The 25,111-nt window shown below is 42.7% G+C and overlaps 1 protein-coding gene across 4 annotated transcripts in view; it reads left to right on the top strand.

The window, feature by feature from the left end:
- Positions 1-25,111, top strand: part of tbc1d2b (TBC1 domain family, member 2B) — a 161,623-nt gene that overhangs the window by 127,577 nt on the left and 8,935 nt on the right. For all 4 annotated transcript variants that reach the window (XR_006309806.1, XM_043680142.1, XM_043680144.1 and 1 more), the window contains 3 exons: positions 1,094-1,287; positions 7,341-7,835; positions 24,002-24,119. Coding sequence is in view for 3 of the 4 variants with exons in the window: in XM_043680142.1 (XP_043536077.1) it covers positions 1,094-1,287; positions 7,341-7,835; positions 24,002-24,119 (807 nt within the window). In the remaining variant the exon portion in view is untranslated. The remainder of the gene's footprint in view (positions 1-1,093; positions 1,288-7,340; positions 7,836-24,001; positions 24,120-25,111) is intronic.

Here is a 25,111-nt window from a genome sequence, read left to right as displayed (position 1 = left end):
CTGATTTGGTACTAGATTACTGTTCTTCATTGTCATTGAGTCAGAATCCTAGAACTCTTTCCCTAATAACACTATTCATGTGGACTTCAATGGTCCAAGAAAACTGCACACCAATCAGCTGAGCAACAAATGCTAATCAAAGTGAAGTAGAGTAGAGTCACAGGGAACAATACATCCCTACCTAACCAGCTCAATGCATTCTACGCTCACTGTGAGCAGAAGGTTAGTGAAATGATGCTACTTATCCCAGTGTCACAGTCTCTGATGCAGCTATACCCACGGTCTTCACTCCAGATGGTAGATCAGCTTTCTTGAGAGTGAATCCATGGAAAGCAACCAGCCCAGTGGAAGTATTTGTTGATATCTTTAACCTTTCCTAACTGCTTCAAGAAGGCCACCATCACCCCGGTGCTAAAGAAAAATCATGAGATTGCCTCCGTGATTACGGCCCAGTTGTTCTGACTTCCATAATTATGAAGTGCTTTAAGAGGTTAGTCATGGCTCACATCAACTCCAGCTTACCAAATTGCCTTGATCCTTTGCAATTTGCCTGCTGGGGCAACATGTCCACAGCAGACATCATCTCCCTAACCCTGCACTCATTACTGGAACATCTAGCTAACAAGGATACTTGCATCAGGCTATATTTGACTATAGCTCCGCCTTCAACACCATAATCTTTTGAGATAGGGAATCATAAATGGTTGTTCTATTGGGGTGCTCCTGATTCTGTATCACAGCCATTTTGGAGGATGTTCAAGGTAAATTTCTTTCAAAAAACCCTCTAGTAGAACAATTAATGCCAGATATCTTATGCAAGTTTTTCTTTAGCTGGAATTTTGATTTAGGCAGGTGTATGTATCAGGGAGTCTTCAGCCTGTGTTGGTCCAGACTCCATGTATATTTTAATGAGAAATTCTCTACCTTGCGTGGGTAATGATATGGGAAGCCTGATGAATTTCCCCTCCCATTCTGGTATGCATAATATAGGTTTAATTGCATGCCTTTGCTTACTGAAAATTGTTGCTAAAGATTCTGGTGTTAAAGTAAGAATGCTATCTTCTGATGGTAACTTTTTTTTCTATTTCACTAGTACTCTGGCCTGGAAGCTAGACTGTGCCAAGTAGAGAGCAAGTATCTTGTTCTCCTTCAGGAAGTTAAGAATCCTATTTGTTCTGGAGGAAAGGGCCCTACACACGAAGTAATTTCCAGACTTCTGGAAGATGCTTTGAAGGTGGATAGTGCTGAACATGCTGAACAAACTACTCTCAAACCGCATCCTGTCAGGTAATCCCATGACTGCACTATAATTTGAGCGATTTTGAAATAGTTTTATGTTAAAGGTTTGCTGACTGAGGATGAAAGACTTCTCTGCAGGAAGAGAAAGGAAGCCAAAGGAAGAATAATTTACTGACTCTTCTATCAGATTTCTCCTTCCCTACCCCAGAGCAGCAGACATCTTGCAACAAGATCTGGATAATATCCAGGCTTGGGCAACAAGTGGCAAGTAACATTCGTACCACATAAATGCCAGACAATGACTATCATCAATAAGAGACACTATAACCACTGCCTCTTGACGTTCAATGGTATTTTCATCACTGAATTCCCCACTGTCAACATCCTTGGGGTTGCCATTGACCAGAACCTCAACTGGGCTCATCACATAAACAGTGGCTACAAGACCAGATCAGAGACTAAGGATACTGCAACGAATAACTTACCTCCTAACGTTCCAAAGTCTATCCACCATCTACAGAGCACAAGTCAGGAGTGTGATAGAATATTCCCCACTTGCCTGGGATGGATGCAGCTCCAACCACACTCAAGAAACTTGACACCAGCCAGGACACAGCAACCCGCTTGAATTGGCATCACATTTACAAACATTCAATCCTTCCACTACTGGCACTCAGTAGCGGCAGTATGTACTATCTACAAGATACATTGCAGAAATTTACCAAAGATCCTTAGACAGCATCTTCCAAACCTAAGGCCATTTCTATCTAGAAGGACAAGGGCAGCAGGTACTTGATAACAACACCACCTGCAAGTTCCCCTCTAAGCCACTCACCAGCCTAATTTGGAAATATACCGCCGTTCCTTCAAAATCTTGGGTCAAAATCTTGGAATTCCTTCCCCACCAGCATTGTGGGTCAACCCACAGCAAATGGACTGCAGTGATTCAAGAAGGCAGCTCACAACCATCTTTTCAAGGGCAAATAGGGATGGGCTATTAATGCTGGCTAGCAGCGACACCCAAGTCCCACAAATGAATTTTTTAAAAGTATAGATTACCTCCTTGTTAGACTCTTGTACATGGCATAGGGTGACTCGAGCACGAGGGAGAAATCAAGGAAAAAGATACCTTAAACTGACTGAATTGCTTATTACAAGGAATTGTCGTAGATAGCAATGCAAACACAAGCTATTCAACCCAAAATGTTTTGAAAATCCTTATCAAACAATTTCTTCTTCTAATCCTCCAGTGATGGTTTATAAACCTTAACTCCCAAATCACCTAACTTCTCCACCAAAAAATAGTCATTTTTTTTAAGATTAGATTAGATTACTTAGTGTGGAAACGGGCCCTTCGGCCTAACAAGTCCACACCGACTCGCTGAAGCGCAACCTACCCAGACCCACTCCCCTACATTTACCCCTTCGTCTAACACTACGGGCAATTTAGCATGGCCAATTCAACTAACCCGCACATTTTTGGACTGTGGGAGGAAACCGGAGCACCCGGGTTGTGCCACACAATGTGCAAACTCCACACAGTCAGTCGCCTGAGGCGGGAATTGAACCAGGGTCTCTGGCACTGTGCCACCGCGCCGCCCACACATTTCTTGATCAAAAATGTAATTTCTCAATAATTGAATTTTCTTCAGTTTGTCACTCAATTTTTCATGTCACTTGAATCTCATAATTATTTATCATGTCCTGCAAATTTGGCCATTTCTTCCTCTAACCCCAATACCTTACACATTGTAAACTTTAAGTCTTCCCAAACTCTGCTGCTCTTGTCTTAACTGCCCCAAGTCCATTCTCCTTTTATTTGGGATCCTGGTCAAGCTGCACCTTGATTTTAAAATGCTCAGACACATTTTCAAACAATCTCCAGTATCTCCTCCAATTTTTGTTTATTTTCAACTAATGCATTATCCTGTACTCATGGATGCCCCATTCATGATGAGCACTTCTATTGTCAAATATCTGTATAGTATTTCTACTTATGGTCTGCCATACTTCCTGGGTTTTTTTCTTTATTAATGTCTGTCTTTAATTTCCTTTATTTTAATTATACCTGTAGATTCCTGTTATAGATCCAGTATTCTCCACCTGTTGAATTTTTGTTTATAACTATTTATCTATGGTGGTCCGTAAGTTGAAATAATTCTCCATTAGTAAAGATTTTTTTCTGCAGTTTTGCACTTTCTTTATAAAAATATGCATTTTTGAACCTGTTATTTACTGTAAAAATAATAACTTCCCATAAGGTCATTGCCGCCATGCTCGTTCTACGTAGTGATCGACATCAAATCTATTTTTTGGCATGGTTTTATCCTTTTCTATACTTTTAAAATATTTCAAATGGGATTAGATGCTATATGTGGCTGACTTAATGACACTCCTCTCCAGAGGATTATTACAGCATATTTCCCAACATCAGTGTATTGTCCTACCCAGGGATCATTTAGTCGCCATTAGGAACAGAATTAAAGAACAGGATCTCAAGGGTTATAATTTCTGGATTAGTTTCAAGTCACGTGCAAATTGGCATAGGGAAGTAAACACTTGGCTAAAGGAGTGCTGTGGAAAAAGGTGTTCCATTTTTGGGGACATTGGCATCATTGTTGGGACAAGCTCCACCTGAATCAATATGGGACAATATCCCAACAGAAAAGCTAAATAGGGTGCTCACAAGGACTTTAAACAACTTGAGGGTGGCAGGTGCCTAGCAGAGGTTATTAAAATTTTCAAAACAAGTAATAGGACAGGATGGAGAGGTTCAGGAATCTAACTTCAGGCACAGGAGATAACTGAGAAGGAGGCCAGTCAACACACAACTGGAAAATCAGATGGGTAGCAGATCTTAGGAAAAGATATTTGTGAAATGTCTATGAGATGGTTTTTGTGTTTTGGAGCAGCTGTGGCTTTCACTAAGAAGCAAGCAATTCTGGGCTAGATGTGTAATTAGGCAGGCTTGATTAGGGCGCTTCAGGTTAAGGAACTACTAGCGGCACAGTGACCATCCTGTGATAGAATTATTCCTACATTTTGAGAGGGAGAAACTGAAATCTAATGTAAAGGTGTTACAATTAAGTAAAGATAACTAAGGAACTGGCCAGAATTGATTTGAGGGGGGAACATAGTAGGGAAGATGATGGAGCAGCAATGGTTGGAGTTTCTGTGGGTAATTTGAGAGGTACAGCAGAAAGACATCCCAAAGAAGAAGAAACGTACTAAGGGGAGGACGAGGCACCTTGGCTGTCAAGAGAAGTCAGGAACAAGGTAAAAGCAAAGAAAGAGCTTACAATGCAGAGAAGATTAGTGGGAAGCCTATAAAAACCAGAAGGCATGTAGAAAAGCAGTAAAGAGGAAGAAAATGAAACATGAGGGTAGCTAGCTATTAGTATAAAAGAATAGTGTAAGAGTTTTTTTTAATATATAAAAGGAAAGAGAGAGGCAGAAGTGGACATTGGAACGCGATAAAATGATGATGTGGATGTAGTAATGGGCAGTAAAGGAATGCCAGAGGAACTGAATAGTTACTTTGCATTGGTCTTCACGGTGGAAAACACCAGAACCATACCTGCATTTCAAGAAAGCCAGAGCACAAAGGTGAGTGTAGTGGCCATTACAAAGGAGAAGATGCTGAGAAACTGTAAGGTCTGAAGGTGGATAAATAACCATATTTGATGGACTACACCTCCGCATTCTGAAGGAGATTGTGGAGGCATTGATGATCATTTTAGGAATTGCTGGAATCGGAGGATCCCATAGGACAGGAAATTATGGGCTGGTTAGCTTGACCTTGGTTATAGGTGGGATTTTAGAGTCCATTATGAAGGATGAGATTACCTAGTACTCGGAAGTGCATGGTGAATAGGCCGGAGTCAGCACGGATCTGTCAAGCTGAAGTCAAGGCTGTCAAATCTGTTAGAATTCTTTGAGGAGATAACGAGCAAGTTAGACAAAGCAGAGCCATTGGACTTTTTTTTTGTATAGAAGTGATGTATTTGGATTTCTAGAAGGCCATTGATGAGGTGTCACATGGGAGGCTGCTAAATAAAAGCCAGTGATATTAGGGAAAGGTACTGGTATGGATAGTGATTTGGCTGACCAGAAGGCAGAGTAGGGATAATGGGATCATTTTCAGGATAGTAGCTGGTGATGACTGGGGTCAGTTTTGAGACCACAGCTATTCACATTATACGTTAACTATCTTAATGAAGAAACTGAGGACATTGTTGCTAAGTTTATGGATGATACATAGATGGAGAGACAGGTAGTGTTGAGAAAATGTTGACTGCAGAAGGACTTGAACAGGCTCCGAGAGTCGGGCAAGGAAGTAGCAGATGGACTACAATGTGGGAACATGTTAGATTATGCACTTTGGGAAGAAGAGAGGTGTAGAGTATTTTCTAAATGGGGAAAGGAGTCATAAATCTGAAGTACAAAAGGACTTTGGAGTCCTAGTTCAGGATTCTCTTAAGGTTAACATGTAAGTTAAATTGGCAGTTAGGAAGGCAAATGAAATGCTCGCATTCATTTTTAGAGGGCTAGAATAGAGATGCACTGCTGAGGCTGTATTATGCTCTGGTCAGCCCACATTTGGAATATAATGAGCAGTTTTAGGTCCTGTATTTAAGGAAGGATGTGCTGGCCTTGGAGGGAGTCCAGAGGATGTTCACAAGAATTGTCATGAGAATGAAAGGCTTGTCATATAAGGAGTGGTTGAGTTCTCTGGGTCTGTGAAACCTACTGAACGCTGAACGGCCTGGATAGAGTGAATATGGAAAAAATCTCTCCACTGAGCTGAGGACACAGTATCAGAGTGAAGGAACAACTCTTTAGAACTCTGTGGAGGAATTTCTTCAACCAGAAGGTCGTGAATCTGTGGAACTAATTACCTCAGAAGGCTATGGAGGGCAAGTCATTGAGTGTCTGTAAGACAGTTCCTTGATTAGTAAAGGGATCGAACAGTGAGAAGGCAGGAAAATGGGTTTGAGAAATGTATCAGCCATGATGAAAAGCAGACTTGATGAGCTCAATGGTCTAATTCTGCGCCTATATCTTATGGTCTTATTCATGATTGGTCCCCTGAAGGTGGATTACAGAATTTCTTTCCATATTACTGCAATAGATTCTCTATTATAGCCATACAGATGTAGACTTGTGTGACTTCCAAGGTAAGCAATGCCCATCATTAGATACTAAAAGTAGACATCACAGCACATTCCTTATCTGATTAACACACGGATATTTTTAAGTTTGTAAGAATGACAAAGTAAAAGTATATTTCTGGACTGAGAAAATAATGTCTAAGTAATTTTAGATTTATAACTGCAATAGGACAGAACAAATAAAGTGCTAATGATGTGGAATTGAATATTTTTGGGATCAAATGCCAGCAGACATTAAGTTCATAATAATGAACAGATACATGGTTTCTCCTGACAAATTTGTTGACTGCATCTGGCAAGAATCTTTAAGTGCTGAGAAAAGATCCTTTGGTGACAATTGTTTGCGTATAGAGTTAAATTTATTTTAGATTAGATTAGATTACTTAGATTAGATTAGATTAGATTAGATTATGTGGGAGGAAACCGGAGCACCCGGAGGAAACCCACGCAGACACGGGGAGAATGTGCAAACTCCACACAGTCAGTCGCCTGAGGCGGGAATTGAACCCGGGTCTCTGGCGCTGCGAGGCAGCAGTGCTAACCACTGTGCCGCCCCTACGTGGATTTTAGCTTCCACGTAGCCATTAAGTCTTCCAAGTTTCAAACCACTTGAAAATGAACAGTAGACGTCAGACAGAAATTCCTTTTGTATGATTATTGCATCAATCCTTGAAATTTGTAGCAAAAATATGGAATATTTTCGATCAATTTCCATAAGGAAGATCGGCAATTTAAATAATATCAAAAATGTGCTGATATGGAAATGGCAAGCAGGAAGACCTTGGGTCACAACGGAATAAGAATGAACAAATGTTAGAGCTTTAATATTTGAAGCTTTAGACTTTAAACAACAATTTCATGTTTTTTTTTACTGTAAGTAGCTAAAAAAATAATCATTTATTGTAAAGCATTTGGTCTTTTTGCTTTCAGTGAGTACGACATTTATGGCTTCAAGACTGTCCCTGAAGATGATGAAGAGGAGAAGTTGGTTGCCAAAGTTCGGGCTTTAGATTTAAAATCTCTGTCACTCACTGATAGCCATGAGATATCTGTGGGAGTCAAATGGGCAAATTACTTTGCTAGCACTATGAACCGAGAAATGGTGCGCACACCAGAACTGAAGAACCTAATTCGCTGGGGTGTTCCACATGAACATAGGTCAAAGGTCTGGAAATGGTGTGTCAACCTCCATGTCCGAAAATACAGGGATAAACATAATTCAGGGTATTTTAACTCATTGCTGGAAAAAGCACTCGAGAAACAGAATCCTGCTTCGAAGCAGATTGAGCTGGACCTTATGCGCACTTTGCCAAACAATAGGCACTATGACTCACCAACTTCTGAAGGAATACAAAAACTTCGAAATGTCCTATTGGCATTTTCCTGGAGGAATCCAGATGTGGGATACTGCCAAGGCTTAAACAGGTGTGAACTTGCTTTATATGAATAGTATCCTTGAGTTTACAGTAAGCTAGTTCTGTTCAATTACATTTTTTCTTGTGTACATACCCTGCTTGTAGAAAATAACCTGTCTACAAAAATTAGAATCTGAAGCTGGCTTTCTTATATAAAAAAGTTGCTTCCATTAAATTTCCATTGTTTAAGTTATTGTACTGTTGCATCAAAATGCAGTTCAAAGCATAATCTATAGCCTGTTTGAATGTGTTGATGTATGATTTTAGTTTGGCAGCTCTATTAAATAAATTAGAATAGAGGAATTCCCAGTGACAGTTTGCTGTGCACACCAAGTAGTTAAATCCATTCTTTATGAACCATTTTATGATTTAATTACATATGGCATGGAAAGAGGCCCTTCGGCCATGTCTATACTGGTCATCAAGCATCTATCTATCCTGGTCTTATTTCTCAGTCCTTGGCCTTTGATGTAGCATTTGATGGTTTGGCTACTACTAAAATGTTGTGAGGGTTCCCACCTGTATCACTCTCCGGCAATGATCTAATTTCTTTGTCTCTTCAAACTCACTCTGCAAACCACGGGCCTCTGATATCCTGTTATTAAGTGAATCTCAAGAAATGAAGTGAGGCTAGCTAGCTTGGGAAGCACACTCAATTTCCCTGCATCTACATTGCTATGATCACAGAACGTTACTTGCTTTCTGTGCTGATATCATGTTGAAAAACATACAGGTTTCTCAAAGGGAGAATTCAAAATTTCAAAACTTTTTAAATGGGTTGACTGCTTTTTTAAACCATTTCTGTTGTTTTGGTAATTGATTCCAAATTCATCTGCTGTTCACACTGCTTGGTTATTTTGCATCCTGGAACCAGAACCAGGAGGAATCTGTCTCTAACTAGGTTACATGAAAGAGGAATCGACACCAATTTGACTCATAACAGCCCTCTGAAATGGCCTAGCAAGCCATTTAGTTGTAACAAACAACTACAGAAAAATGAAAAGGAATGAAAAGCTAGACAGACCATTTGGAATTGACTTGGTACTGGACCTGACAATGCTGAGCCCAACTATAGAGATCCTCCTTAGTAACATCTAGGAGCTGCTGCCAAAATTGAGAGAGCAATCTTGCAGACTAACCAGCAATGGTCTAACGATGTAATGCGATTCTGTGAATAGAACAATGTCCCAGACACTGTCATCACTATCTCTGGATGTGTCTTGTACCACAGCGGAGGGAGACCCCCAGTAAAGGCAGTACCACATTGTTAAAAACTTGGAAGGGAGTTGTCCTGAATATTGATTTCCAATCTGACAAACTCTCATGGTTTCAAATCAAACGTGGAATGGAAAATTCCTACTGATTAACTGACATTGCGAACAGTCACCTGAGGTTGGAATCAAACCCAGTTCTCTGGTGCTGTGAGGCAGCAGTGCTAACCATTGAGCCACCATGCCGCCCTTGAAGGAGGAAGTTTTGGTTATTCTAAATTGCATTAAGGTAGGCAAGTCCCCAGGGCCACACCCAATCTATCTCTGGTTACTGAGAGGGGCAAGGGAAGAAATAGCTGCGATATTAGCAGATATCCTCATGTGCTCTTAGGCGAGGTTCCAGAGGACTGAAGAGTAACTAATGTTCCCATTTTAAAGAAAGAAAGCAGGGATTATCCAGGAAATTATAGGCCAGTGAGCCTGACGTCTGCTGTGGGAAAACTCTTGGAAAAGCTACTAAAGGACCAGATTTATGCACAGTTGGAAGAAAATGGACTAGTGGTTTGTATGGGGAGGGTCATGTCTCACCAACCTGACTGAATTTTTTGAGGAGGTAACAAAGATGATTGATGAGGGAAGAGCTATGGATGTAGTTTATATGGACTTCAGTAAGGCATTTGATAAAGTCCCATTCACAAAAACTAAAATCCAGAAAAATACGATGTGATGCATTTTGGAGGATCAAATTTAAATGTGAATTATGCTGCAAATGGCAGAACACTTTAGGGACATTAACTTACAGACTGATCTGGGCGTGCAGGTTCCCAGTTCCCAGAAGTGACAACACTGTTCAAGGTGATGAAGAAAGCTTATGGCATGCTTGCCTTCATCAGCCAGGGCATGGAGTACAAGAGTTGGCAAACCATGTTGCAGCTATATAAAAACTCGTGTTAGGCCATGTTTGGAGTATTGTGTGCAGTTTTGATTGTCACACTATCAGAAGAACATGGAAAGCTTTGGAGAGTGTGCAGAGAACGTTCACCAGGATGTTGTCTGGTCTTGGGGACATTAGCTATGAGGAAAGGTTAAAAAGATTAGGATTGTTTTCACTGGAAAGATGACAGCTGAGAGGAGACCTGATAGATGTCTACAGAATTATGAGAGGCATAGATAGAGTAGATAGTCCAGAGGCTTTTTTCCCAGGGTTGAAGTTTCAATTACAAGGGGGCAAAGGTTCATGGTGAGAGGGGGAAAGTTTAAAGAAGATGTACGAGAGAAATTTTTCACACAGTGGCAGGAGTTTGGAATGCACTGCCTAAAGAGGTAGGGGAAACAGACACATTGGCAACATTTAAGAGGCATCTGGATGGTTACATGAATAGGGAGGGAACAGACGGATATGGACCGAATAAGGGCAGAAGATTTGTTTAGTTTAGTTAGGATATGATGATTGACCCAAGCTTGGGGGCCAAATGTTCCTGTGTTGTATTTCTCTTGTTGTTTGTTCAGATCTAGCAACTCAACTGTGTATCAGTGAAATGCTGAGGGCCATCATCAAAAAATTATGTTCCAACACAATCTGCAACAGCATGACCTGATATATCCCCCATTCCTTCAATGCTGTGAAGCTAGGTGTTCAGCCTTGGCGAAATGAAGTGTAGGAGGGCATACCTGAATTGAGATTAACAACCTGGTGAAGCTGTAACACATGACTACTAGCATGCCAAGCAGTCGAAACAGTATTCAGTAGATAAGACGAAGCAATCGCCAACTGATAGTTCAGATCTCAGCTCTGCAGTTTTGCAACAAATAGTTGTGAATGGTGGTGAACAATTCAATAACTCACTGGAGGAGGAAGCTGCACAAGTATTTCCATTCTCAATGGTGTATCCAGCACATCAACGTCGAGACCAAGCTGGAACATTTCTAACTCTCTTCAATTGGAAGTTCTTAATAGTTGGCCCACCCTGCTTCTGGTTGAGTGGCATTGCTATGGAAAGACTTAAATGTACATGAGAATTTTATCGTCTCCAAACATTTGACGATTGACTGGTTGTTCATGAAAAGCAACATTAAGGGGATGTCATGTCTGACCAATGGTTGAATTTTCAAAATAGTGACAGTGCTTTTGATGTAGCCTAATTGAACTTCAAGGCTTTGATAAGGACCCATATGGGAGACATAGCAAAGGTAAGAACCTATGGGATCCAAGGAAATTTGGTAAATTGGATCGGCAGTTGGCTGAGTAGCAAGAAGCATAGGGTTATGGTTGAAGGGTATTATTCTGACTAGAGATCTGTGTCCAGCAGGATTCAATATGGGTCAGTGCTGGGGGAACTTGCTGTTTGTGGTTTATGTGTCATTTAGACTTGAATGGAGTAGGGTTGATCAGTAAGGTTGCAAATGACTCAACTTGGTGGGGTAGTAAGTAGTGAAGAGGATATAGACAGGCTGGTCAGATGGGCTGAACATGGCAAATGGAATCCGAGGCATCGTGGTGTGCATGTGCATGGGTCCCTTAAAGTATCAGGACAGGTGGATAAAGTAGTTAAGAAGGCATATGGTATACTTGCCTTTATTACCTGAGGTGTAGAATTTAACAGCAAGGAAGTTATGCTGGAACTGTATAAAATCTTGGTTAGACTGTATTATGAATAGTCTGAAATCCAAATTATAGGATGGCTGTGATGACACTAGAAAGGGTGCAGAAGGAATATACCAGGATGTTGTCTGGATAGGAGATTTTCAATTATGAAGAGAATTTGGACAGACTGGCATTATTTTTTTCAGAGTAGAGGAGATTGAGAGGGGGTATAATTGAGATAAATTGAAATAGAGAGACATAGGATAGACAGAAAGAAACATTTTCCCTTGATGGACAGACAACTGACTGGGAATGTAAATTTAAGCTAAAGTAAGGTTTAGAGGAGATGAGGAGAAAACATTTTTTCAGAGGGTAGTGGGAGTCTGGAACTTACTGCCTATAACAGTGGAAGAGACAGCAGCCCTCATCACATTTAAGTATTTAGATATGCACTTGCAACCAAAAACTATAACCACATTACTTTACATCAAAGACACATCAGAAATAACTTCCAGACTACTCGGACCCCTTAGCATCATGGTAGCCTACTAACAATGACTCAATGAATGTAAAGAATCCATTAGATGCTATCAGCAAAACTAACAAGATGCCACGCAAGAACTGTAAAATGACACTACGTCGAACAAACTAGCAGGAAACCTGCTCCCAGGATACATGAACACCAACTGGCTACCAAAAGACATGACCCACTATCACTAGTTCCTGTACACACAGAAAAAGGAGGACGCCACTTTGACTGGGACAACACACACATCCTAGGACAGGCAAAACAAAGACACGCACGAGAAATCTTAGACGCATGTCATTGAGTTGTGAATGCATGGAATGCATTGCCAGCTGTGGTGGTGGAAGCAGAGTCATTGGGGACATTTAAGCGACTGTGGACATGCACGTGGATAGCAATGAGTTGAGGGGTGCGTAGATTAAGTTATTATATTTTACATTCGGATTAAACCTCAGCACAACTTAATGGGCCAAAGGGACTGTTCTGTGCTGTACTTTTCTATGTTCTATAACCAGAACTCCACCAATAAACACATTGATTTAGACCCTATCTACTTTCCCTTGGGGAAAAAAAGAACTGGAAATGACATCGCCCACCTTAAGAAGCCAAAACCTCTAAATAGAGAGGCGAGACATACCACCAGCGTTTCACCGCAGACTCTCACTGATGATGTTTCCTAGTATGGTGACGCAACGTCTGAAAACAAACCTTTCAAGCTCAGCGAGCTAACTTACATACTAATCATCAATCTGAACTACATATATTTTCAAACATCGCTAATGCATTTATCTCTTTACATCTGACAATGGTGTAGTTATATTTGCAGTAATTGTAAAGTCTCATGAAAATAAATTGACATCAATTGATTTTTAATATGATTTGGTCCAGTAGTAAGGAGAGTATAAGATGCTTACTAGTTTATGTTCTGCTGTACTTCTGGCATGGGTGGGCAGGGTTCATAATTTGAAATAACTTACCTTTCTCTGTCCTTTCCCCTTCCTTGTGGTAAAGCTCTTTAAGAAAAAGTCGACTATCGATCAATCTGTTACCTCTAATGACTAAGCTCCAGAAGTCATGATCACTTTTGTTATTGTAGGGAAGCTCAGTTAGCTTGCAAAAATTTTCAATTCCTCTCTGGCCACAGGAGAGGTGCTGTGGACGACTGGAGCAGAGCCAGTGATACTGTTATTCAAGAAGGGAAGATAAACCAGGAAACTACAGGCTAATAGAATTAATCTGCATTTGGAGAGACAGGGATTAATCGAGCAGTCAGAGAATGGGTTTGTTAAGGGGAGGTCATGTCTGGCCAACTTGATTGAAGTTTTTGAAAAGTTTTTGTTGATTAGGGACCGTGCTTTTGATGTAGTCTACTTGGGTGTCCGGCTTTTGATAAGGGAGACTGATGAGAAAGGTAAGGGCCCATGAGATCCAAGGAAACTTGGCAAATTGGATCCACAATTGGCTGAGTGGAAGGAAGCAAAGAGTGCTGATTAAGGTGTGTTTTTCTGGGGGAGGAGAAATGGAAGGATTTGACTCCCTTGATCCAGGCAGGAAAATGTTTGAGATTTATCTGAAATTAATTTTAAATTACTGAAACAGCTACTTGTATTTCTTTTTTGATTCATTCAGAGGACAGGCATTGCTGGCTGGGCTCACATTAATCGCCCACCCTAATGGCCCTTGAGAAAGTGGTCTGCCACCTTGAACTGCTGTAATCCATTTGGTAGTGGTACACCCACAGTGCTGTTAGAGAGGGACTGTTTGACCCAGTGACTGTGAAGGTAAAATGGTATATTTCCAAGTCAGGATGACGAGTGGTTTGAAGGGGAACCCAAATGTGTCTGCTGTCCTTGTCCTCCTCATCAGTAGTGGCTTTGAAAGGCCTGAAAAGGCTTAGTGAATTACTGCAGTGCATCTTGTAGATGCTATACTCTGTGACTAATGAGCATTGATTGGTGGAGAGAGCAAATGTTTTTGGATGTGGTGCCAATCAAGCTTGCTACTTTCTACTGGATGATGTCACATACCTTGCCTGGATGTGTGCAGCTCCCACAATCAAGTGGGCAATATTCCATCACACACCTGACTTGTCTTGTAGAAAGATGATAAACAGACCTTGGCCAGTCGTGAGGTGAGTCACTTGCTGCAGGATTCCTAGACTCTGGATTGCCCTTGTAGCCATTGTGTTTATATGGCTCATTCATTTTAGTTTCCCATCAATAGTAAAACCTCTAGGATATTAGTATTGGGGAATTCAGCAATAATAATGCTGTTGAATATAAAGGGCGATGGTCAAATTGTCACTTGTTGGAGATGGTCATTACCCAACATGGTGTAAATATTACTTCCCATTTGATAGTCCAACCCTAGAAAGTGCCTGGATCTTGTTAATTTGACCACGAAGTGTTTCAGTATCTGAGGAGTCATGACTGGTGCTGAATATTGTGGAACCATTTCTGACCTTATAGTAGAAGGAAGCATCTGAAGATGATTGGGCCCAGGACACTACCTTGATGAATTCCTACAAAGACGTCCTGGAGCTGAGACTAGCAACCATAACCATCTTCCTTTGTGCTAGGTTTGACATTGCAGCATCTGTAATATTGACACAGGTCTGAAGCAAATCACAGGAACATTATTAGCCAAATTTGACACTGAGCCACTGGCGTATTTGAACAGATGTGGTAGACATTAGAGGAGGAGAAGGATGCAGAGAGGTTTAGAAATTTTGTGCCCAGACAGTTGAACGCATAGCTGCTAATAATGGTACAATTAAAATTGGGAATACTCAAAAGGCCATAATTAGAGGAGCTGAAAATGTGTTGCTGAAAAAGCGCAGCAGGTCAGGCAGTATCCAAGAAACAGGAGAATCGACGTTTCGGGCATAAGCCCTTCTTCCTGAAGAAGTTATCAAGTCTAGAGGTAACAAGGATGTGGGCGAGTGTTTCAGGAGATGCACTGCTCAGGTGAAGTTGGATAATGTTATGGATTTGGGATAGTAAATTCTTGTGGAAAATATGAACACTGAATATTTTGTCACCCTTAGAGTTGGGGAGAGATTGTGTCAGTGGCAAAGGAGCAGAATTTGTGATCCGGACTGAAGAAGATAAATTTGGTCTGCAAATATTTAGTTGCAGGAAGGTTCTGCTCATCCAGATATGGTACGAAAAGTGAAGTCACATGGTATCATGGTGAGCTGGTAAGGTGGATACAGAACTGGCTTCGTCATAGGAGACAGAGGGTACTAGACTTGATGGGATTGAGATACATAAGGAGGGCAGTGTCAGCAATTCTGGAAAGTGTAAAAATAGTTAAGTACCATGGGATGGGATTTATCCTAAGATTCTCTGGGAAGCCAGGGAAGAGATTGCCGAGCCGTTGGCTTTGATCTTTGTCGTCATTGTCTACAGGAATAATGCCAGAAGACTGGAGGATAGCAGATGTCCCTTTCAAGAAGGGGAGTAGAGACAACCCTGGAAATTATAGACCAGTGAGCCTTACTTCGGTTGTGGGTAAAGTGTTGGAAAGGGTTATAAGAGAGAGGATTTATAATCATCTAGAGATGAATAATAGGGATGGTCTACACAGTTTTGTGAAGGGTAGGTCATGCCTCACAAACCTTATTGAGTTCTTTGAGATGGTGACCCAACAGGTCAATGAGGGTAGAGCGGTTGATGTGTATTTGGATTTCAGTAAGGCATTTGATAAGGTAAGTTATTGCACAAATTAGAGGCATGGGATTGAGGGTGATTTTAGCAGTTTGGATCAGAAATTGGCTAGCTGAAAAAAGACAAAGGATGGTGGTTGATGGGAAATATTCATCCTGGAGTTCAGTTACTAGTGGTGTACCGCAAGGATCTGTTTTGGGTCCACTGTTTGTCATTCATATAAATGACCTGGATGAGGGCATAGAAGGATGGGTTAGTAAATTTGCAGATGACACTAAGGTCAGTAGAGCTGTGGATGGTGATGAAAGCTGCAGAGTGAGGTTTGAGAAGATTTGTAGCTCAGGTTGAGGTTTCATTTCCAGATATTTCACCTGAGGCCCACTGAAGATGTTACTTAAGGTGATGAAATGTCTGGAAATGAACCTCCGAGCTCAGCGAGCAAACCTACATCCATAAGCTGCAGAGCTGGGCTGAGAGGTGGCAAATGGAATTTAATGCAGAAAAGTGGGTTACTTTGGAGGAGTAACAGGAATGCAGAATACTGGGCTAATGGTAAGATTCTTGGTGGTGTAGATGAGCAGAGAGATCTCAGTGTCCTGGTACATAGATTCTTGAAGGTTGACACCCAGGTTGATAGGGTTGTTAAGAAGGCATATGGTGCGTTAGCTTTTATTGGTAGAGGGATTGAGTTTCAGAACCATGAGGTCATGCTGCAGCTGTACAAAACTCTGAGGCCACATTTGGAGTATTGCATATAGTTATGGTCACTGCATTATAGGAAGGAGGTGGAAGTTTTGGAAAGTGTTCAGAGGAGATTTACTAAGATGTTGCCTGGTATGGAGGGAAGGTCTTATCAGGGACTTGAGGCTGTTTTCATTAGAGAGAAGGTTGAGACGTGACTTAATTGAGATATATAATCAGAGGGTTGGATAGTGAGAACATTTTTCCTCGGATAGCGATGGCTAGCATGAGGGGACATAGCTTTAAATTGAGGGGTGATAGATAAAGGACAGATGTCAGAGGTAGTTTTCCCTACTCAGTAGTAGGGGAGTGGAACGCACTGCCTGCAACAGTAGTAGACTGGTCAACTTTAAGAGCATTTAAATGGTCATTGGGTAGACATTTGGGCGAGAATGGAATGGTGTAGGTTAGATGGGCTTCAGATTGGTTCCACAGGTTGGCGCAACATCGAGGGCTGAAGGGCCTATACTGCACTGTAATGTTCTATGTTATAAAGCTGGTCTAATTAGTAAGTTTGTGAACGATACAAAGATTGGTGGAGTTGCAGATAGTGAGGAAGATTGTTAGAGACTATAGAAGGATATAGGTCAGTTGAAGGCATGGGCAGAAAAATGGCAGATTGAATTTAATCCGGCCAAATGTGAGATGATGCATTTTGGAAGATCAGGTACAGTTGAAAATTGTAGAGTGAATTGCAGAACCCTTAGGAATATTGATGTGCAGAAGGATCTGGGTGTGTTGGTCCACAGCTCACTGAAGGTGGTTATGCAGGTAGATCATGTAATAAAAAAGGCTTGTGGCATGCTTATCTTCATTGGAAGGGGCATTCTGTATAAGAACAGAGAAATTATACAGCAGCTTCATGAACTAACTAATGAAGTTAGGCCATACTTGGAATATTGAGTGCAGTTCTGGTCACCACACTACCAGAAAGATGTGGGTGCTTTGGAGAAGGTACAAAAAAGGTTTGCCAGGATGTTTCCTGATACAGAGGATTATAGTTACGAAGAAAGATTGGATAGACTGGGTTTGTTTTCCCTGGAACATAGGAGGTTGAGGGGCGACCTGATAGAAGTTTATAAGATTGTGAATGGCATGGATATGATGGAAAGATTCCCAGGATGGAGGGGTCAATTACTAGGGGACATGGATCCAAATGCAGGTGGGGAGGTGCTATGGAATTTAAGAGATATGTGAGGCAACTTTTTCACACAAAGGATAGTGAGTGCCTCGAAAACATTGCCAGGGGAGGTGGTGGAAGCAGATACAATAGCAGCGTTCAAGAATTATCTGGACGAATACATGAATGGGAAGGGAATAGAAGGATATAAATTCTGTAAGTGAGGACAGGTTTAGTATGGAAAGGCAAACTGTGGCAGCACAAAAACATGGAGGACCTTTGTTCATTGTTCCCGGATGTTTGGACCAACAGCCTGACAAATTGGAGACTCCAACCGGTTGAGAGAGGTAGAATTGTGTGTGGAAACTAACACTTTGCTTTTCAATGTTGCCATAAGCAACATGTTCATGAGAAATAAGAGGGATCAGGACACATCACTGAGAGGCTTCACAGACGACAGTGCCGGAAGAGCAAGAGGAGCATCTGCTTCTCTGGCTATGTTTAGATAATAATGGAACCAAGAAATTGAACAACACTAGAAGGGTATTGGAACTGACCATGGTCCTTTGACCACAATGGAAAGTTGACCATGGTTCCACTGAATGCCCTTTATGGCTTTGGCAAGAGTTGTGATGGGACAGAAGCCTGAATGGAGCAAATCAAGAGTAGAGTTGGGAAAGCTGGGCACAGATTTGAGAAGTGATAACACATTTGAGGACTTTGAAGATGAAAGAAAGGTTGGAGATAGGGTAGCAGGTTCCAAGATCTGAAGTACTTGCTGTACTTCCATTCAAAAACTTCCAATTAAAACTACAATAGAGATTTTGCAGTTTGTTGAAAGTCTGTATCCATTGATCTCACACTCTGAAATACTCAGGTTTAATCATGGCTTAATCCACAATATAGGACATGTATATCTCTGCAGTCCATAATGTTTCTTTTGTGCTTGGTTCCTGACTGTCAGGTCATCCTGACTTTGCTAATCCTGGTGTATAGTGGCATTCTTCTCTTTAGACCCCTTTGAGATTTCTCCACTGTAAAGAAGCCAGTGGAATTTCACAAACATGTCTGATGATTGACAGGGTTTTACAAAACTCAGTAAACTTTTTGCTGGATGGTACAGTAGCATGGTGGTTAGTACTGCTGCCTCATAGCACAAGGGACCCAGGTTAATTCCATCCTTAGACGACTGCCTGTGAGGAGTTTGCGTGTTCTCTCCATGTCTGTGTGGGTTTTGCCCACAGTACAGAGGTGCAGATTAGGTGAATTGCTTGTGCTAAATTGCCCTGTAGTGTTCAGGGATGTGCAGGCCGGGTTGGTTAACTATGGTAAATGTGGGGTTACAGGGAGACAGTGGGATGCTCTTCAGAAGGTCAGTGCAGACTCAGTGGGCCATATGTGCCTCTCTGCACTGGAAGGATTCTATTGATTCTATGAAGTTATTAAATATTCTTTCTCAACTTTATTCAACAGATGAAAGGCTTAACAGACAATCAATTTTTCAATGTATAATTTCAGTTACATCACACTGTAAATTTTTGCTATAAATTCTGTGTTAGGATTGAGCCCTCCACTATCACCTGATGAAGGAGTGTCGCTCTGAAAGCTAATGTGCTTCCAATTAAACCTGTTGGACTATAACCTAGTGTTGTGAGATTTTTAACTTTGTACAACCCAGTCCAACACGGGCATCTCCAAATCATAACTGTGGAAAGGTTGCCATCTAGTGGTGGTTGTCAGCACCTCAAGATCATGACAACAACTAATAAATAAGATCACAAACCTATTGTTTGTGTTTCTTGAAATTGAATGCAGCTGGTTTACTGAAGTTTTATTTTGGAAATGTTACTATCTGCTGTGTTAAAGAAATCTAATGTGAAATGTTGATGGCTCTCCAGCAGTCTTATCTCAGATGAGTGTGTAAAATGAATTGCTAAGCTATTGAGAATTGATGAAAGTCAGTTTCTGAAATTAAGGCTCCAGACATGTGCCTGGCTTTTTGCTGCTCTTTGGCATAAGGTCAAGAATTGTATAGGATGCCGAATCTCCTTGAGTGCACAGCGACAACAATTAAAGCAAAATTAAACAAATAGTTAGCAGATACATAAAACAAAGCCACTGACATCTGGTACTGAGAGTCTAATGATATTCTTCAGAACTAATAGTAGCTAGAAAGAGGGATATGCTCAACACTGGGATGCCACCACCGGACATGCATTCCCCTCCCCTCCCTTGTCAGCATTTCACAGGGGCTGTTCCTTCTGGGACACTCAGGTCCACTCCTCCAGTCCAACACCTCCCACACCCACCTCTGCACCTTCCCATTGCAAGCTGCAGAAGTAACACTTCCCATTTACCATCTCACTTTCCAAGCTCCAGGGACACCTTCCAGGTGAAGCAGTGATTTGTCTGCACAAAACATCCTGCAGACTCGCTACCACAGCCACATCTTCTTCCTCAGAACTGTCTGATCTCATACGGACTCCAGACCACATTCAGACCAACCCAGTTTGGACCTGAACAGGATATCCAGTACACACCACAATCCGAAACCTTCAACAACGATTCTGTTTGTGGATCCACCACTCCACGTTATCAGCCATGCACTGCCAGCTACTCTACCTGCAGTCAGTCAGCCTCACTTTCCCAGACCTGCAGCGAACCTCTGTATTTCTACATCCTCAGGAGGATATGTGCTCTCAACAAACAGTATTTATCTACTGCATCAGACATAAAAGAATGTAAGCTAAACAAATTTTCATGCACTTCCCTCCATACATGGGCTCCCACGAACCTTCCACAACTTTCTCCTGGCCTCTGCAACGGCCCAGACACCGTTAGCCAAGTGGCCGTGCCTTCCACGATAGCCAATGACGTCACTTCCGGCCCCAGTGACACCACGTGACCCGCAGCCATTGGCGACCACACCACCTCAGATCAGTGTCCACCCAACCACCTGCACAGCTGGAGAGAAGACTACCACCACAGGATACACCGATACTGCTGGATTCACTATCACTACCTACCTCGAACATTCCGTCCGCCCATGTAGTTGCGGCGGCGACGGTCTCTTCTGCCTAGCTGGTAGGGCCCATCGGTGATGTCACTTCCATTGCCACTGATAGCAGCCGAATACTCTACAGCAACGTTGCCCTTCCCACCTGTGACATCACTTCTGCCCCCATTAACTCTACCATCAGCACTACTTCCACCCCCTTTGTAAGCGTCACCTCCTTTGGGGGACATCACTACTGACCCCATAACCACTGCCACTGTCTCCGCCCCCACCTCGAACTCCAGCCCCATCCAGGTCCTAGCCCCAATCCCACCTCGAACTCCAGCCCCACTCCAGGTCCCAGCTTCCATCCCTGTCATGTCTTCACCGCTCCCCCTCACTGAGGATGAAAGTCCAATCCTCAGTAAAGGCCCTCTACAGTCCCAGATTAATGAGTTCGACATACGTTGCGACGTTGAACGTTTCTTCCGTTGCCTCTGCCTCTGTGCCTACTTTTTTTAACCAAGACACCCGCCCACCAACTGAGGAGCCCTTCTCCCGCCTCCAACATATCCCATCCACCTGGACACCCTGTACTGGCCTGCTACCCACCGTTGACCTCTTCATTTCAAACTGCTACTGTGATATTGACCGCCTCAACCTGTCCAACTGCCTCCCCCATTCTAACCCCTCACTCTTACAACACACAGCCCTCAACTCCATCCGCTCCAACCCCAACCTCACCATCAAACCAGCGGACAAAGGGGGTGCAGTGGTAGTTTGGTGCACTGACCTCTACACCACTGAAGCCAGACGCCAACTCGAAGGATTCACTCTTACTGCCCCCTCGACCATGACCTCATTCCCCATCACCAAACCATCATCTCGGGATCACCCAATCTCATTGTTCGGGAACCCCGCACTACCCGATTCTACCTCCTACCCAAGATCCACAAGCTTGACTACCCCAGCCGACCTATCGTCTCAGCCTGCTTTTGCCCCACGAACTCATATCCACCTATCTCAATACTGTCCTATCCCCTCTGTCCAAGAACTCGCCACATACGTTCGGGACACCACTCACGTCTTCCACCTCTTCCAAGACTTCAGTTTTCCAGCCCCCAACATCTCATCTTCGCCATGGACATTCAGTCCCTCTACTCCTCCATCCGCCATGACCAGGGCCTCCATTTAATTCTCTCCCGATGTCCCCACCAGTACCCTTCCACTGACATTCTTATTCGTTTGGCTGAACTGGTTCTCACCCTCAACAATTTCTCCTTCCAATCCTCCCATTTCCCACAGACGAAAGGGGTAGCCATGGGCACCCGCATGGTCCCCAGCTATGCCTGTCTCTTTGTTGGTTACATAGAACAGTCCATCTTCCGGAGTTACACCGGCACCACTCCCCACTGCTTCCTCCGCTACATTAACTGCATCGGCGCCACTTTGTGCTCCCATGGGGAGGTCTAACAGTTCATCAGTTTCACAAACACATTCCATCCTGACCTCAAATTAACCTGGATGTCTCTGACGCCTCCCTCACTTCCTTAGATCTCTCTATCTCCATCCACGAGGACCAACTGAACACTGACAGTTTTTCTTTACAAACGCACCGACTCTCACAGCTTCTGGATTACACCTCTTTCCACCTTACCTCCTGCAAAAATGCTATTCTGTATTCCCAATTCCTCTGCCTCCACCGCATGTGCTCCCAGGAGGACCAGTTCCACCACACAACACACTCGTTTAAAAAACAAATTTTCCCCACCCACGTGGTTGAAGATGCCCTGTAATGCATCTCATCCATGTCAGACAGTTCCCTCCGTGACTACCTGGTCAGGTCCACACTCTCCCCAACAACCCACCCTCCCAAGGTGGCACCTTCCCTTGCCACTGCAGGAATTGCAAAACCTGCGCCCACCACCACCACCCGCCCCCACCTCCACATCCGTCCAAGGTCCTAAACTTTCACCTGCCCTTACACACGTTATCTATTGTATCCATTGCTCCCAATGTGGTCCCCTCTACGTTGGGGAGACTGGATGCCTTCTCGCAGAGCGCTGTAGAGGACGGCACAGTGGTTAGCACTGCTGCCTCACAGCGGCTGAGACCCGGGTTCAATTCCTGCCTCAGGCGACTCTGTGTGGAGTTTGCACATTCTCCCAGTGTCTGGGTGGGTTTCCTCCGGGTGCTCCGGTTTCCTCCCACAATCCAAAAATGTGCAGGTTAGGTGAATTGGCTGTGCTAAATTGCCCGTAGTGTTAGGTGAAGGGGTAAATGTAGGGGAATGGGTCTGGGTGGGTTATGTTTTGGCGGGTCAGTGTGGACTTGTTGGGCCGAAGGGCCTGTTTCCACACTGTAAGTAATCTAATCTAATCTAATTTCCGGGACACCCACACCAATCAACCCCACCTCCCCATGGCTGAACATTCCAACACCCCCCCCCCCCCAACTCTGCCAAGGACATGGAGGTCCCATATTATCCTCTATTTTCCTATTTTTTTGTGCCCACTTGTTTAACCTATTGTCTCTCTCTGTAAACTGTTTGTATCTTCTCACAACTTCCTTTTACACCTCTTTGTGTCACCTTTAATTTTGGAGAAAGTGAGGACTGCAGATGCTGGAGACCAGAGTTGAAAAATATGGTGCTGGAAAAACACAGCAGGCCAGGCAGCATCCGAGGAGCAGGCAAATCGACGTTTCGGGCATAAGAAGAAGGGCTTATGCCCGAAAAGTCGATTCTCCTGCTCCTCAGATGCTACCTGGCCTGCTGTGTTTTTCCAGCACCACATTTTTTTACCTTTAAGTTTGGCTAAAATACATTCACTTCCTTCCTCCGAGTCAGGAATATGATCATGCTGTACATGAAAGTTAATGGAAGCAATAAGCCAAGATGTCAGATATCTTCACCACAAAGACTGCTGTGGTTCAAGAGCACAACTTATCACCATCTTCACAAAAGCAAGGTGCACAATCCCATGGATAAGTAAAATAAAATACATTGAAAATACAACATGGCAGCTGAAGGTATTTATGTCATCTGGTCATTTCTCTTCCTATTAAAAACCACCAGATGTAATTGTAATTCTAAGGGCATCATGAACTTAAGATATAGACTTCATTATTGAGTATTTGGTTATTTTATTAATTGTCTGTAATTCTGTACACTGTTACAGAAGGTATAGGTCGCAAACAAGGGTGGCTTACTGTTCTTTGCACAGAATGGCTGCATGTAGAAATGTTAATTGTTATATGTTAGCAATGAGTGTATTCTGAGGAGAGAAGCAGCAATTAGCTTGTACTAAAATGTGTGAAATCTTTCGTATAGGTTGGCAGGAATAGCACTTCTGTACCTGGAACAAGAGGAGGCGTTTTGGTGTCTAGTTGCTATTACAGAGTGTTTTATGACTCCAGACTATTATACAAAGAACCTGATCGGGTCACAGGTGAGATCATTACACAATTGCTTTCTCTTTTTGATTTAATTTACCATTGGTACATTTCTGCTGTGTGTATGTAAATGAGACCGTGGCAAAGATGAAACCTTTCCTGACTTCCTCCATTTTTAGTGACCTGCCGAAAGTGTCATTTAATAGAATCCAAAGATAAAATACTGTGCATGCTGGAAATGTGAAATAATCACAGTACTGCTGAAATTCAGCAGGTTTGAGGAGGGAGAAACAGAAACATGTTGAAGTCTGATATAGGTCTTCAGACAAATAGTGTCTGTTGTGACCCTGTGGGGAGCAGAATATTCCACAGGGAAAGGGACTAAGCCAGAAGTTGTGATGCACGTACGTGCCAACAACGTGGTACCTGTCCTCTCTAACAGTCAGTTTTCAGGAGCTAGGAGGGGATGTGTAAGAAGTACACTCTGATTATAACCTGTGCATTACTCCCATTACCACACACTAGTCAGAGTAGTAATAGGAAACTGTAGAGGATCACTGCATAGTGTAGAAGGGAGGGCTTCACACTCTTGGGATGATGGGACTAGCTCTGATAGAAGAGGAATAGCTGCCCGTCAACATGACATGGGGCCAACATCCTTGTAGAGTGAGTCACTACTGGACTATAGAAGTTTCATTTAAGAAATGACTTGAGAATTACTACACCCTTAAGTGAGGAAAGAGGTTGAAAAGGGGAGACACGGTTTCATAGTAATAGAAGCAGAAGTGGGCCATTTGGCCCGTCAAGCCTGCTCAGCCATTCATTAAGATCATGGCTGATCTATTCACTGTCTTAGCTCCTCTTACCAGCATTATCCTCATAACCCTTAATTCCCCTATCATGGAAAAACCCATCCAACTGTGTCTTGAATAAATTTAATGAAGCTGCCTCCTCTGCTTCCTTGGGCAGAGAAATCCATAGATTCTCTACTTTCTGGGAAAAGCAGTTCCTCCACATTTCTGTCCTAAATCCACTTCCCCTAATCTTG

Source organism: Chiloscyllium plagiosum, chromosome 40 (genome assembly GCF_004010195.1).
Source record: "Chiloscyllium plagiosum isolate BGI_BamShark_2017 chromosome 40, ASM401019v2, whole genome shotgun sequence".
NCBI lineage: Eukaryota > Metazoa > Chordata > Chondrichthyes > Orectolobiformes > Hemiscylliidae > Chiloscyllium > Chiloscyllium plagiosum.
The sequence above is the reverse complement of the archived record's forward strand: the minus strand, read 5'-3'. Positions and strand labels throughout refer to the sequence as shown.